The sequence below is a fragment of the Ciona robusta genome, chromosome 12, assembly GCF_009617815.1.
Source record: "Ciona robusta chromosome 12, ASM961781v2".
Taxonomy (NCBI): domain Eukaryota; kingdom Metazoa; phylum Chordata; class Ascidiacea; order Phlebobranchia; family Cionidae; genus Ciona; species Ciona robusta.
In genome coordinates, this window is record NC_143246.1 from 1,264,093 (window position 1) to 1,279,569 (window position 15,477).

Consider the following 15,477-nt stretch of genomic DNA (forward strand, 5'->3'; position numbering starts at 1 on the left):
AACACTGTGGGCGTCAAGTGATATGACGTTGTGGGCGTCAAGCGATAAGACGTTAGCCCACAGTCCGACTCCATAACATGTCCAGGTTCAAAACTCAGTTTATTCAACAAAACAGTTCGGGTTACAACGACAAAACAACAACGACGTCACGATACTCTCCGGCCTCCAACTGGCTGGTCCAGGCTCACACTGCCTCGTTGTACAGTACAGGGCACGGCTTATAAAGGAGATAACTCAAAGGCGAGAACTCCCAAGGCGAGAAGAAGCGTTATACACGAGAAAACATTATACACATTATACAGCAAGGCAAAGTCTCTCAGCACTGTCACAGGGCAAAGTCTCCCAGCATTGTATATAAAGAAGCATTGTTATACATGGGTTACAGGAAACAATCCAGGCGCATACACATTATGCCAGCTGGCCAGCTGTTAAAGTTACACAACGCAAAATTCAATCTTTATGCATTAAGTTACATTTAGATAATTATATATATTAAATATTTGTGCTCGGAGCACCCTCAACCGCTACATATAGGCTGGCCCCACCGAAAAATGTTTTCATACGCAGGCCATACGCGCGCATAGTTATCATTGTACCTCATCTTGAAATTGTTCGTCGCTACTTCACTGCGCTTCAGCAGGATTTTTTCACGACAGTCGCTACTTCCCTGTTTCAGCAGGATACTTTTCACGACAGTTTGTAGGTTGCAGATCGGCACCTTTTGTTTTGTAGTATGTAGGTTAGGCTCGATGAGGAGATTGATTGTACTTGCGCGTGCCTTTGTGATGATGAATCATGTAAGGTGGGGTATGCAGGCGATCGGTGCTCCAGCGGCAGCTTATTCTGAAAAACAAATTGGGGAAAGTACTACTGCAATAGAGATTGAATAACGTATACGAATAAAACGGTATTGGGTACGCTAACACGGTAACTTCCATTAAAATTCTTGGGACAATGCATTATATTGCCGATGAAACTGCAATATTGATAGCGACGTGCTGGCTACGCAGCTTACGATGAAGGAGAGAAAATGAGATATGGATGGGTCACATAGATTAGTGGTGCCCGTGAGTACTGTGTCAACTCACAATGTAGGTAATATAGTAGGCGTAAGGGTCATCACGTAGGTTATTGGTGCCCGTGAGTGTGTCAACTCACATGTAGGGAATATAGTAGGCGTAAGGTTCATCACGTAGATTAGTGGTGCCCGTGAGTGTGTCAGCTCACATGTAGGTAATATAGTAGGCGTAAGGTTCATCACGTAGATTAGTGGTGCCCGTGAGTGTGTCAACTCACATATGACTAGAGGATAGATAGCAATGCAACCTGCAATTGCTCGTTGGGGTTAACCCATTTTAATTGTTAAGCTTGTTGGGGTCGTGGTCTGACCCAACTTCACATTATAAAACATAAAACACAGTAATTCACCGTTGATTTTTCTTCGGAGGGCCTGTCCAGCGGGCTCAACCAATTGTTGTGGGTGCGGTACTTCAGTTGACCATTCGTTGCAGACTTGTATCGAGAAGGGCGTGTCCAGCGAGTTCACCATTTGTGGGCGTCAAGTGATATGACGTTGTGGGCGTCAAGCGATAAGACGTTAGCCCACAGTCCGACTCCATAACATGTCCAGGTTCAAAACTCAGTTTATTCAACAAAACAGTTCGGGTTACAACGACAAAACAACAACGACGTCACGATACTCTCCGGCCTCCAACTGGCTGGTCCAGGCTCACACTGCCTCGTTGTACAGTACAGGGCACGGCTTATAAAGGAGATAACTCAAAGGCGAGAACTCCCAAGGCGAGAAGAAGCGTTATACACGAGAAAACATTATACCCATTATACAGCAAGGCAAAGTCTCTCAGCACTGTCACAGGGCAAAGTCTCCCAGCATTGTATATAAAGAAGCATTGTTATACATGGGTTACAGGAAACAATCCAGGCGCATACACATTATGCCAGCTGGCCAGCTGTTAAAGTTACACAACGCAAAATTCAATCTTTATGCATTAAGTTACATTTAGATAATTATATATATTAAATATTTGTGCTCGGAGCACCCTCAACCGCTGTTGGGTCTGGTCCTATCGTACTCCTCTTCGCGCGTACTAGATGCTGTACCTCGTTTAATCACCGATCAAGTGGAACCAGATCAACACTTAATAACTCCTTTATTAGTAACTTGACAGTGACGTAACGATACGATAACGATAGCAGACTTTACGGCTCAATGCGTGCCGAAACATGGCGCATCCATCTTTTATACAGACGAGAGTTGTGAGAAGAAGGGAACACGTCAGCCTCCAGGCTTACCGCCAGTCACACATAACGCAACTACAGATACAATGTCTGGGTATTGAGCATAGTTCACACACAATCTACAACGATAAATCCTGCCAGCAGCCACGCATCTTAATTAGGAAACGGCTAGGAAATTGTGACAGTTTCCGTTGTCAGGCATCGGTACGTGGACTCACACAATATCATTAAACAGTAAACATACAACATCAGTAAGCATGGAATTACAACGATAACATTATTATCGCCCGCTTTCACACGTCGATCACTACAACACCATCGGGATATTTGGATATTATGTGCAAAAGGTGTCCCATCTTCCCCCACCCTACTATAATGACTAATATTCCAACTCAAATAGTTTCACTATAGAGACTGACATCACCAGTTTCATTTATTCCAGCGCAAGAATCAACATTTAAAACAAGTTTTTTATCTTCTAAAATAAAGAACAATTTAACATAATAGTTAAACCACTGTAGTAGGCAACACAAATATATTTCCTTCCAGATTTTCAAAGGTTAAAAAGCGTTGTAATACTATGTGTATGTGTAATATATGGAAATTTAGATGCTCGTATTAAATCAACGAGTCCACACTAAATATTACAATTAAATTTTGCACAACAGACAGAAACACACTATACTATTTAAAAATTCTTGATTATATATGAACATTTAAAGTTACATGGGGCATCAGGGCAGCTGCATTCAGTGTTTTATTTTCCATAGTGAGGTCCACGAAAACCTAAGAAACAGCAATTTGTAAATTGTTGATAAGATTATAAGACATATAACAGCCACATAAGTATTTCAATTTGAAAGTTTAACTTAGAATTAGGCATTGAATCTGCTGGTTTGTTGTATCTAATGTAAAATATTGACCTTTTAGAAAAACTTAATTTATTTCCTTAAATATATCAAAGAATAAAACAATAAGAATACATGAATCATTAACTGTATATTGTTGTAATATCACTTACATTTTGAGACATAATCACTGCAACAGTTTCTGTATCTAACGCATGAAGCATTGCATTGACACGGCCATGCCTTGTGGTAACGATGACATCTGTTTGCACAACTGTTGAGGGCTGGAAATAAAATGGAAAATTTGGTTGACTTTTCTATTGGTTGTAGCATTTTATGAGTTTAATTAAACACATTGGTCCATCATCAGTGTAAAAGTGGTTACTATCCACCAAGTTACTGTCTGAAACATCTGCCGATCACGAGTTTAGTATCCAGACAGTAACTTGGTCCATCATCAGTGTAAAAAGGGTTACTATCCACCAAGTTACTGTCTGAAACATCTGCCGATCACGAGTTTAGTATCCAGACAGTAACTTGGTCCATCATCAGTGTAAAAGAGGTTACTATCCACCAAGTTACTGTCCGAAACATCTGCCATTCATGAGTTTAGTATCCAGACAGTAACTTAATCTATCACAGCGTAAAAGAGTCTAAAATTTTAATCATGTTTAATAAAATTGGTTTCAGCAACCTTTATACTTACGTCTGCAGTAAGTTCCATAGTAGCCTGGTAAACAAACACAGCGAGCATAACCATAACCAAAGCCCTGCCTTACACAACGAGAGTTGGCTGGACATCTGTTTTGGTAGCAACGGTCACCTGGATCAACAAATACAATATATTCATATATGTGTTTGTAAGGTATAAAACCATATGCAACTTTTTGACATACTTTGTTAAATTAAAACAAAACCTTTTATTGCTTAAATAACAATTCTGTTATGTTCATTTATATAGTTATATTATTTATAACATAAAGGTTGACTTTGTTTCAATTGCAGCTATTTTGGACAACCCATTGTTGGTATTTTATACTCTAAAGTAAGGGTTCTTAATGTGTGTATAGATGTCATGGGACAAGGGATTTAGAGCAGGGTTGTCCCATTACCCCAACAGCCATGGTACAACTGCATGGACCTCAACATATGTTGAAATCTGTTGCTTTCCTAAAGGTAGGCAACAAGGGCTTCAACATTATAATAACATTTACTTATAGTAGCATCTATTACTTACGCGCACAGTATCTACCATTCCCATAATACCCGGCATCACATCGACATTGAGCTATGTTAATTCCATGGTTGCTCACCGATGTACAAGTTGCATGGGCGTGGCAGGGGGAGGGGTGGCATGGGTCTGGTTCTGAAGGGGGGTAGTTATAACTATATAGGAAGAAACATAACTATACAGAATATAACTATGGAAGTTAAAAATATCACTAATGTTATAACTCGACAATGAGCATAAGGTGTATGAATACACCATGTGTGTCTGGTGTATAAGAAGAAACCCATGTTATAACTCAACAGTAAGCATGAGGTGTATGAACACACCATGTGTGTCTGGTGTATAAGAAGACACCCATGTTATAACTTGACAGTGAGCATGAGGTATATGAATACACCATGTGTGTCTGGTGTATAAGAAGACACCCATGTTATAACTTGACAGTGAGCATGAGGTATATGAATACACCATGTGTGTCTGGTGTATAAGAAGACATTCATGTTATAACTTGACAGTGAGCATGAGGTATATGAATACACCATGTGTGTCTGGTGTATAAGAAGACACCCATGTTATAACTCGACAGTGAGCATGAGGTGTATGAACACACCATGTGTGTCTGGTGTACAAGAAGACATTCATGTTATAACTTGACAGTGAGCATGAGTTATATGAATACACCATGTGTGTCTGGTGTATAAGAAGACACCCATGTTATAACTTGACAGTGAGCATGAGGTATATGAATACACCATGTGTGCCTGGTGTATAAGAAGTCACCCACGTTATTACTTGACAGTGAGCATGAGGTGTATCGCTACACCATTTGTGTCTGATGTATAAGAAAACACCCACGTTATTACTTGACAGTGAGCATGAGTTGTATGAACACACCATGTGTGCCTGGTGTATAAGAAGTCACTCTAGTTATAACTCGACAGTGAGCATGAGGTGTATGAATACACCATGTGTGTCTGGTGCATAAGAAGACACTCACGTTATAAGCATGAGGTATACAAACATAATCTTACCAACACAGTGTCCAGCAACCAAATTGTATCCAGTGTTACACACACATCTATATCTTGAACCATACGCAACACAGTCTGAGTGATCTGGGCAGTTTGCTGAAGCACATGGGTCTGGAGCTGTGTAATACATTGCCATTAACTTAATAAAATCTGCTGAATGTTAGGTAGAAAGTTATGCATGGAGAAATGGTGTTATAGCTTGACAGTGAGCACGAGGTGCATGAATACACCATGTGTGTCTGGTGTATAAGAAGACACCCATGTTATAACTTGACAGTGAGCATGAGGTATATGAATACATCATGTGTGTCTGGTGTATAAAAACACATTCATGTTATAACTTGACAGTGAGCATAAGGTGTATGAATACACCATGTGTGTCTGGTGTATAAGAAGATACCCATGTTATAACTCAACAGTGAGCATGAGGTGTATGAACACACCATGTGTGTCTGGTGTATAAGAAGAAACCCATGTTATAACTCAACAGTAAGCATGAGGTGTATGAACACACCATGTGTGTCTGGTGTATAAGAAGACATTCATGTTATAACTTGACAGTGAGCATGAGGTATATGAATACACCATGTGTGACTGGTGTATAAGAAGACACCCATGTTATAACTTGACAGTGAGCATGAGGTATATGAATACACCATGTGTGTCTGGTGTATAAGAAGACACCCATGTTATAACTTGACAGTGAGCATAAGGTATATGAATACACCATGTGTGTCTGGTGTATAGGAAGACACCTATGTTATAACTCGACAGTGAGCATGAGGTGTATGAATACACCATGTATGTCTGGTGCATAAGAAGAAACCCATGTTATAACTTGACAGTGAGCATGAGGTATATGAATACACCATGTGTGTCTGGTGTATAAGAAGACACCCATGTTATAACTTGACAGTGAGCATGAGGTATATGAATACACCATGTGTGTCTGGTGTATAAGAAGACACCTATGTTATAACTCGACAGTGAGCATGAGGTGTATGAATACACCATGTGTGTCTGGTGCATAAGAAGACACTCACGTTATAAGCATGAGGTATACAAACATAATCTTACCAACACAGTGTCCAGCAACCAAATTGTATCCAGTGTTACACACACATCTATATCTTGAACCATACGCAACACAGTCTGAGTGATCTGGGCAGTTTGCTGAAGCACATGGGTCTGGAGCTGTGTAATACATTGACATTAACTTAATAAAATCTGCTGAATGTTAGGTAGAAAGTTATGCATGGAGAAATGGTGGGAAAAATTGCATATGGTTTATTATGTAAATAAATTATCGGTTATGTAAATATAGTGTAATCATCATATCAAGCAAACTAATAACATTAAATGAACGAAGATATAATTTTACAAAATTGTGAGTATTTTGTCTGTAATTGTTTTAACTCTAAAAACTTGACATTGAGCTTAGGTGTATAAAACTATAAATACACCATATGTGTCTGGTGTATAAGAAGTCACTCTAGTTATAACTTGACAGTGAGCATGAGGTGTATGAATACACCATGTATGGCTGGTGTATAAGAAGACATTCATAATATAACTTGACAGTGAGCATGAGGTGTATGAACACACCATGTATGTCTGGTGTATAAGAAGATACCCATGTTATAACTTGACAGTGAGCATGAGGTGCATGAATACACCATGTATGTCTGGTGTATAAGAAGACACCCATGTTATAACTCAACAGTGAGCATGAGGTGTATGAATACACCATGTATGTCTGGTGCATAAGAAGACACTCACGTTATAAGCATGAGGTATACAAACATATTCTTACCAACACAGTGTCCAGCAACCAAATTATATCCAGTGTTACACACACATCTATATCTTGAACCATACGCAACACAGTCTGAGTGATCTGGGCAGTTTGCTGAAGCACATGGGTCTGGAGCTGTGTAATACATTGACATTAACTTAATAAAATCTGCTGAATGTTAGGTAGAAAGTTATGCATGGAGAAATGGTGGAAAAAATTGCATATGGTTTATTATGTAAATAAATTATCGGTTATGTAAATATAGTGTAATCATCATATCAAGCAAACTAATAACATTAAATGAACGAAGATATAATTTTACAAAATTGTGAGTATTTTGTCTGTAATAGTTTTAACTCTATAAACTTGACATTGAGCTTAGGTGTATAAAACTATAAATACACCATATGTGTCTGGTGTATAAGAAGTCACTCTAGTTATAACTTGACAGTGAGCCTGAGGTGCATGAATAAACCATGTGTGTCTTGTGTATAAGAGGACACCCATGTTATAACTCGACAGTGAGCATGAGGTGTATGAATACACCATGTGTGTCTGGTGTATAAGAAGACACCAATGTTATAACTTGACAGTGAGCATGAGGTGTATGAATACACCATGTGTGTCTTGTGTATAAGAGGACACCCATGTTATAACTCAACAGTGAGCATGAGGTGTATGAATTCACCATGTGTGTCTGGTGTATACGAAGACACCAATGTTATAACTTGACAGTGAGCATGAGGTGTATGAATACACCATGTGTGTCTTGTGTATAAGAGGACACCCATGTTATAACTCGACAGTGAGCCTGAGGTGCATGAATACACCATGTATGTCTGGTGTATAAGAAGACATTCATAATATAACTTGACAGTGAGCATGAGGTGTATGAATACACCATGTATGCCTGGTGTATAAGAAGATACCCATGTTATAACTTGACAGTGAGCATGAGGTGCATGAATACACCATGTATGTCTGGTGTATAAGAAGACACCCATGTTATAACCCAACAGTGAGCATGAGGTGTATGAATACACCATGTATGTCTGGTGCATAAGAAGACACTCACGTTATAAGCATGAGGTATACAAACATAATCTTACCAACACAGTGTCCAGCAACCAAATTATATCCAGTGTTACACACACATCTATATCTTGAACCATACGCAACACAGTCTGAGTGATCTGGGCAGTTTGCTGAAGCACATGGGTCTGGAGCTGTATAATACATTGACATTAACTTAATAAAATCTGCTGAATGTTAGGTAGAAAGTTATTCAGTTAAATAAGGGGAAAAGTTCCTATATAAACATGAAGAAATGGTCATGCTAGCAAAATGACATAAGTTTAAGTTATTAGGTATGTAACTATACTGTATCCGTCTTACTATGCTAACTCATAGGATTTTATTAAAAGAAGCCATGTTATAACTTGACAGTGAGCATGAGGTATATGAACACACCATGTGTGTCTGGTGTATAGGAAGACACCCATGTTATAACTCGACAGTGAGCATGAGGTGTATGAATACACCATGTGGGTCTGGTGTATAGGAAGACACCCATGTTATGACTGGACAGTGAGCATGAGGTGTCTGGTGTATAAGAAGACACCCATGTTATAACTTGACAGTGAGCACGAGGTGTATGAATACACCATGTATATCTGGTGTATAAGTAGACATTCATGTTATAACTTGACAGTGAGCATGAGGTGTATGAATACACCATGTGTGTCTGGTGTATAAGAAGTCACCCATGTTATAACTCAACAGTGAGCATGAGGTAAACAAACATATTCTTACCAACACAGTGTCCAGCAACCAAATTGTATCCAGTGTTACACACACATCTATATCTTGAACCATACGCAACACAGTCTGAGTGATCTGGGCAGTTTGCTGAAGCACATGGGTCTGGAACTGTGTAATATATTGACATAAAGATTATGTTGACTAGAGTATTAGGTTGGTAGTAATGTAAAGTAAAATAAATATTGTTAAATGAATATGTCATTTGACCCTAAACCCCCTCACCCCTAACCCTAAACTTAAATTATCTATTTTGTACAACATCCTTAAATGCTTTATGACCAAAAAATAAAACTTATTTTTCAGATTATGCTTTTTTTCAATTTTCAGATCCTTTTTTTTACAATTTTTGTATGGTTTAACTTTTAAAATCTCACAGTTTAAGAAACACTGGATTAACGACACATATCAATGGTGACTTGTGAGGCATATTACAATAGTATGGCATATTCAATATTATTACTTACAATCGCATTGGTAACCATTGCCGACGTATCCTGTTTTGCAGATACAAGTATATGCTGGGTAACCTCTTGAAATGCAATTGGCATTCGCGTGGCAGTTTGCGTTCTCACATGGGTCTGGTACTAAAAGAATGGTGGATTATTGTGGGTGGGAACTTGGGTGACTTATCCATGGTTTCCACTCCCATGCCCACAGTCAAGTTGCTGAAGCTATTGCAGTGTGTGGATAAGCACTAAGCAGACATGACTTTTGGTTGGTTAACTGGCTATTACTCAAACAATTGCAACCAATAGGCAAACTTAACATTTTCTTACAAACAGCAATTATTTGATGTAGATTTATACTACCTGCACAGTTAATTCCATTTCCCACATATCCAGTATTGCAAACACATCTTGCTGAAGCTCCCGACCTAACACACTGTGCGTGTTGGTGACAGTTCTTATTTTCGCAAGGGTCTGTAAGGATAGATACAAAGTTATTGTAGAATAAAAAATATTCATTAAAAAGCTAAAACGTGATCCTCTGCAATACAGTGACATAAATATGGAGGATGCTACAGCTGTATTCAAAGACCTTTTGTCGCCCCCTTTAGCCCATGAACACTTGACCATCTTGACACAACTTGGTTCTTACATGTTTAATCAAGATAAATATTTTTTGGTTTGAAAAATTTAAAAGTATAAAAATAAAAAGCAACTTCTTGACCACTAAACCCCCTGGTAGCAACTATGGACCAATATTATTTTTTCTGTGTTATAACAAGATGGGATAAAATTTTAAAGTTTAAATCAATCAAACTTCAGAAGGGCATGCAAAATGCACTATAATAATGACTGACCAATAATAGCTGGTAACCTTAGATGCAGCGGAATGGTAATACAGAAAGCGCATACAAAACACACAAATAAAACTGATTTGTTTGTTTATACATACCTACACATTGTTGTCCATTACCATAATACCCTGGGTTACACACACAACGCCGATAGTGACCAAACCCATGACATGTCGCATGGACGTTACAGTTGTAACATGGGTCAGCTGGAATGTAACAATATATTAGTTAAATACATACAGTATACCCTATACTACTCTTGGTTAAGAAGTTAAATACCTAAGCTAAATGTAATGGTGTATTGCTTTAGTTTAGGTACATATTCTTTTTGTTTTTCCTTCTTTTTTTGTTGTTTTGTTTTTGTTTCATGCTCCGTTCATTAACATTTTTTTGACTTTACTTCTTATACATTTCTTATATTTATTTGTTTGAACAATTTAACTTGTTATTAAACAATTTGGTAAATAACTAACCTGTGCATAGACGCCCATTACCAGTATATCCCTGGTTACATTGGCATTGAGCTTGTCCATAATGTGCATTGCATGAAGCATGTGGACTGCATGGGCTTGGATGACAAGGGTTTGGGGGTGGGGTCGGTTCAGTAGGATCAGGATGGTTAGCTGTAGAAAAAAACAAACCAAAATAACAAAAGGCACAAAATATCGGACACTAGTGAAGGATCCTTCGGTACGTAACAGGTTGGGAAAGTGTTAGAGGTTGGTAGTTAGGGGTTAGTGATGAAACGATAAAAATCTCTATTTATCCCAAACTACTATATGATAAATACAAGTTTAATTTATGAACAACTTTTACTTACGATTGCAATACTGGCCGTTGCCGCTAAAACCGTCTTTGCATCTACAGGTGAATCCTTGGCCGTTACTGGAACAGATGGCATCCGTGTGGCACGGGAATGGGGTTTGGGTGCATCGCGCTGAATATAAATTGGTGTTATGACGTATGACAAAGAAATGAATAAATGAAATTTTGTCTCTTCGATTACGTTATCGAAGATCAGGAAAAGTTTACAAAGGCGAAAAGACGGGAAGTAACGATAAAACGACAGTCGTTTAGACTTTTAGAGGAAAAACACAAGTACAAAACAAACAGTATAATGTAATTCACCAATTATAATGAAACAACGTAAAAGTTCTCATCAAAAGAAAACTGAGCGTAAAGTTTTGTTATAAGTGTAACTTGTTTATCCTCGAGTGGCGAAAAAAACCACAGCGGCTACGACACAGGTGTTTCATATACACATTCTTTAAAAATAGGCTAAAGTTGGTCGTATATTTGGGTTTTTATTAATTAGCACAAAAGATAGGGACAAACATTGAAAACGAAAATTCTTATTTGATTTTTAAGTTGCCACAACAAATAAAAATATGCCTTTACTAACTATAATATATTGATATAATAAAAAGATAATATTTTAAAAATATATTCGAAATTTGGTAATTTGCACTTGGTGATAATTTATAAGAAGTGGCTTGTGCCAAAAACAGAGTAGTAATACCCAATTTGTAGCAATTCTAAAATCATATTCTTATGACTTGCGACTTCCATAGACTGTTGGTTATTGTTTAAAACACGATTAGGATATTTGGATATTACGAGCAAAAAGTGTCCCATCTCCCCCCACCTTAATAAAACATTCGTGAGAGACCCTTTATCGTCTTACGTTAGTTCGTTGTTTTGCATTAACATTACAAGCGTTTCAATGATAATATTGATGTGCTATTTAAACTACATAACATAAATTTTATTTGTCGCTTAAATAATATATAATTAAAACGAATAGACCTCATAATACCGCAATGCAATATTATGGCAGTGCAGCAGCCCCGCTTATTAACGTATAAACCCCTTTTATCCCTGGTCTATCGTGTTTTAACGACTTCTGTTTTGCTGTTGATTCCCTTTTCGATCTTTAAATTACACTTACTATATCGTATTTGAAGATATAGTAGGGTGGGGGAAGATGGGACACATTTTTATTCTTTTTTCTCTTCCAAATTGGTAGTAAAGAACATTTAAATAGTTATTAAACCGTATCCTCACGACTCTCAAAGACCGTTGTTGATTGTTTAAAACACGATCAGGATATTTAAATATATGTGCTAAAGGTATCCTGTCTTCTCCCCAGCACCCTACTATATAAATACACAATTATGTTAGGCGATAGCAATACTCACAGTTCACGTGAATCCCGCTCCCGTAGCACAAAGTTACCGCACAGAGTAACGCAAGGATAATTTTCATCTTCGATATTTTAGTGATTTCTTTAAGTTTCTAAAAATCGCACTGTGAAGTTACATCCTCGCGGTCACTATTTATACCGAACTTTGCCTCGACCACGTCACATTAGTCCCTTAATACAGCGTTCTTTGAATTAATTTAAATAATAGGTTTGTTTTTGGCAGATTCTGCAAAAATATCACAACATCTCTTTTGGAAATTGTTGGCACGAATTAAATGTATCGAGACTTGACTGGGGCGTGCTCGGTAATTAGCCAACGATAATATGCTTAAAAGAAGCGGCAATTTGGCTAATTTGATTATATTTTGATGACGAAAAGCACGAAGCCAAATCTTCGCAGAAACAGTTTAATTGCCGCGGATCATAGCTTTCAGCTGCTATACTCGTATATCGCACGTTTGTATACGAATTCCTCCTTAATTAGAATTCTAAAAACAACTTCGCGTAGTTTTGCTTTGAGTAATTAAGTCTCAAACGCGCCCACATATTAAAATTCAGAATTTTTGCCTATTAGTTTCTCAAGTGAAATATGGGCTGGGCGCACGTGATAACAAAGTTTTGTGGCGTCATAATATATAAATAGACAGACGAGATACAATTGCCATTATTGGTAAACACTGTCTCGCGGCGTTATTTTATAAAGCGCTGTTGTTTGTTTGCTGTAGCTTTACCAAGCTACATATTTCAATGTTTTATTTATCAGTACTTCTGCAGATTTTTGCGCCGACCCAAATAGACCTGAAGACACCGAACTGTAATTATTCAAATCTGATAAGCGGGTACGAGTTATATGAAACAAAACACATGTGTTATAATGACCGCGAATGTCGTATTTCTTGATTGTGTTTCCAGCAATTAACAATGCTGTTTTATACAGTCGCGTGGCTATAAAGTTATATAACTCTATAAACAATACCACTTTTTCACTTCCAAATATAGGACGATAAAAGGGAATTTGTGTTCTTTATCTTACCCCGGCCTACGTTACATTTATTTATACATATATTTAAGAAAATATACAATTTGACAATGAGCAGCAGGTTTATGAACCCAATAAGTACAAAACATAGATGCAATTGTCACATATCACGATCACGATATCCTATAATATAACAGGAAAAGACGAAAACTATATTAATATAAGAAATGCGATGACGGGTTGTTTCTAAACAGTTTTCAAAATTTTACGCCAATTAAAATCTAACTTAGTCGTTTCGATTTCAAGGCACGCCGTGTCAGCTATAAACAAAACACTTAGCGCAATCGTTATCAGCACATCGTTTTACAGTGCATACGTCATGTATATTTAACATATTGCGTGCAATGTGTCAATTGTTCGGCAATATTCATTATAGTTATAAGTGGAATTCTCTTGCTGACTTTTAGCGAGTATTATAATGATCGATCATGAATGATTAAATTAACTTATATCTGTCCTCGGCGGGACATTGACAGTCGTTATATACCACGGGCATTAAGTTTCATGTACCCCGTTTCCGCTCATAAGTTACCACTTTGTGGCTGATTATTTGGGGTAAACTTTTATTTGTCCTGGCTTGCAATATGGTGAAGTGGCGAACCCTTTAGTAACCCTTGCTGTTTACAACTGCTGTTACCTCTTTCAGAAGACATACACCCACAATGGTAGCAACATCGATCCTCGAAACCATAAGGAAGTAAACTCATGGTTATATGGGAGGAAGGCGCGCTAACCACTTTGTAACAGCGCCAGGATGCTGATCAATTGTTTTAACTTTTCAAATTTTAACCAGAAGTTAGCAGTTGTAAAAAAAAGTTACACGAAAATTATAATTCTACTTATTTACACTGAGGTAATCGAGCACCCACCAGCACACCAATAAACGTGACGAAATTTATTGGCTTTTAGTTATAATACACACTAGTGCATAAACTCGCGCCAAGAAAAGTTATATAACATACAGTGATATGGGGTAAGGTGGGATACCGTTAGCACGAAAACCCCATCTTTCTGAATCGCATTTTAGACAATTAACAACGACGTTTCCTACAATACGTTACGGTAAATCATGGATTTGCCTTAATAAACTATTTTGTGTGCCAAACTATGATGGTATGTATAGCTTGAAGCAAGTCAGAGTTGTAACACCATAACAGCACGATAACTTGGTATTTTCTATTTCTCTATATTCTTTTACAAAGAACAGCCAAAACGCGCACTGCTTAATACGTTGAAATTAAAAACAAATTTGAACGTTTCATCGTTGGCGGTTTACGACTTAAAGAGGCGGCGTTTTAATACGTATAGTAATGACCAATTCTATTTAGTTTAGTTCAGTTCGTAAAATCGAAACCTATAACGTTTCTTTCCGCGAAGTTTCACAAAACAACCTTACATTATACTTTAAGCAATACACCGTTATTATCTTTATTGACTGTGATTTTATATGCGAAGGTTTTAAACAATTGAAATGCAGCAATAAACATGCATCTAAGTGCTTGCTTTAATACCTGGTGGTTCTTTACATTTATTCTTACAACGCGAAGATGTAAGTTTTGTTTAAAGAGAACTAGTTTTATTTGCAGTTTGATATAACAGTATAGAATAGTTTTATTACTATATTTTCCAAAATGAATTTTCTTAAATTGGAGCCAATAAGGTCTATGAAATGTAAAAAAAGGAAACTGTTCTGTGTGGCTAAATATGCTTATCTGAGAAAAAACTGCGGCGAATGGGTTATCGTAGTATTACCATGGAGCTACGTCTTAAAATGTTTAAGAACCTTTAACTAAATTTTAAAAAGTTATTGTTGCGTGCTGTTTATTTGTAATTTGTTACCTCTTAACATTTGTGACGTCATAGCGGATTGTACGAAGTTTCATCGCGATTACGTCATCACTACGTCATCACAATCACCTGAGATAGTTACCTACCTAAGGTACAAGCTAT

The 15,477-nt window shown here is 37.4% G+C and overlaps 1 protein-coding gene across 1 annotated transcript; it reads right to left on the reverse strand.

Moving 5' to 3' along the window:
* Positions 1 to 80: 80 nt before the first annotated feature.
* LOC149726269 (uncharacterized) lies at positions 81 to 15,403 on the reverse strand. Its single transcript, XM_089890617.1, has 15 exons — positions 15,367 to 15,403; positions 11,106 to 11,222; positions 10,759 to 10,908; positions 10,384 to 10,491; positions 9,795 to 9,905; positions 9,450 to 9,569; positions 8,977 to 9,093; positions 8,274 to 8,390; positions 7,183 to 7,299; positions 6,447 to 6,563; positions 5,370 to 5,486; positions 4,345 to 4,473; positions 3,814 to 3,930; positions 3,281 to 3,391; positions 81 to 3,045 (listed from the first exon to the last, which is right to left on the reverse strand). The coding sequence occupies exons 1-15, from the start codon at positions 15,386 to 15,388 to the stop codon at positions 3,017 to 3,019; spliced, it is 1,599 nt and encodes a 532-aa protein (XP_089746743.1). The 5' UTR covers positions 15,389 to 15,403; the 3' UTR covers positions 81 to 3,016.
* Positions 15,404 to 15,477: the final 74 nt, after the last annotated feature.

Bases quoted from the DNA above. Each gene is read 5' to 3' on its own strand.
- LOC149726269 (XM_089890617.1), bottom strand. From the start codon at position 15,388: ATGACGTCACAAATGTTAAGAG. The intron at 6,564-7,182 runs GTAAGAATATGT...TGTATTACACAG, and splicing joins GGTTGCTGGACACTGTGTTG to CTCCAGACCCATGTGCTTCA. The intron at 3,392-3,813 runs GTAAGTATAAAG...TTTTATTTCCAG, and splicing joins CTATGGAACTTACTGCAGAC to CCCTCAACAGTTGTGCAAAC.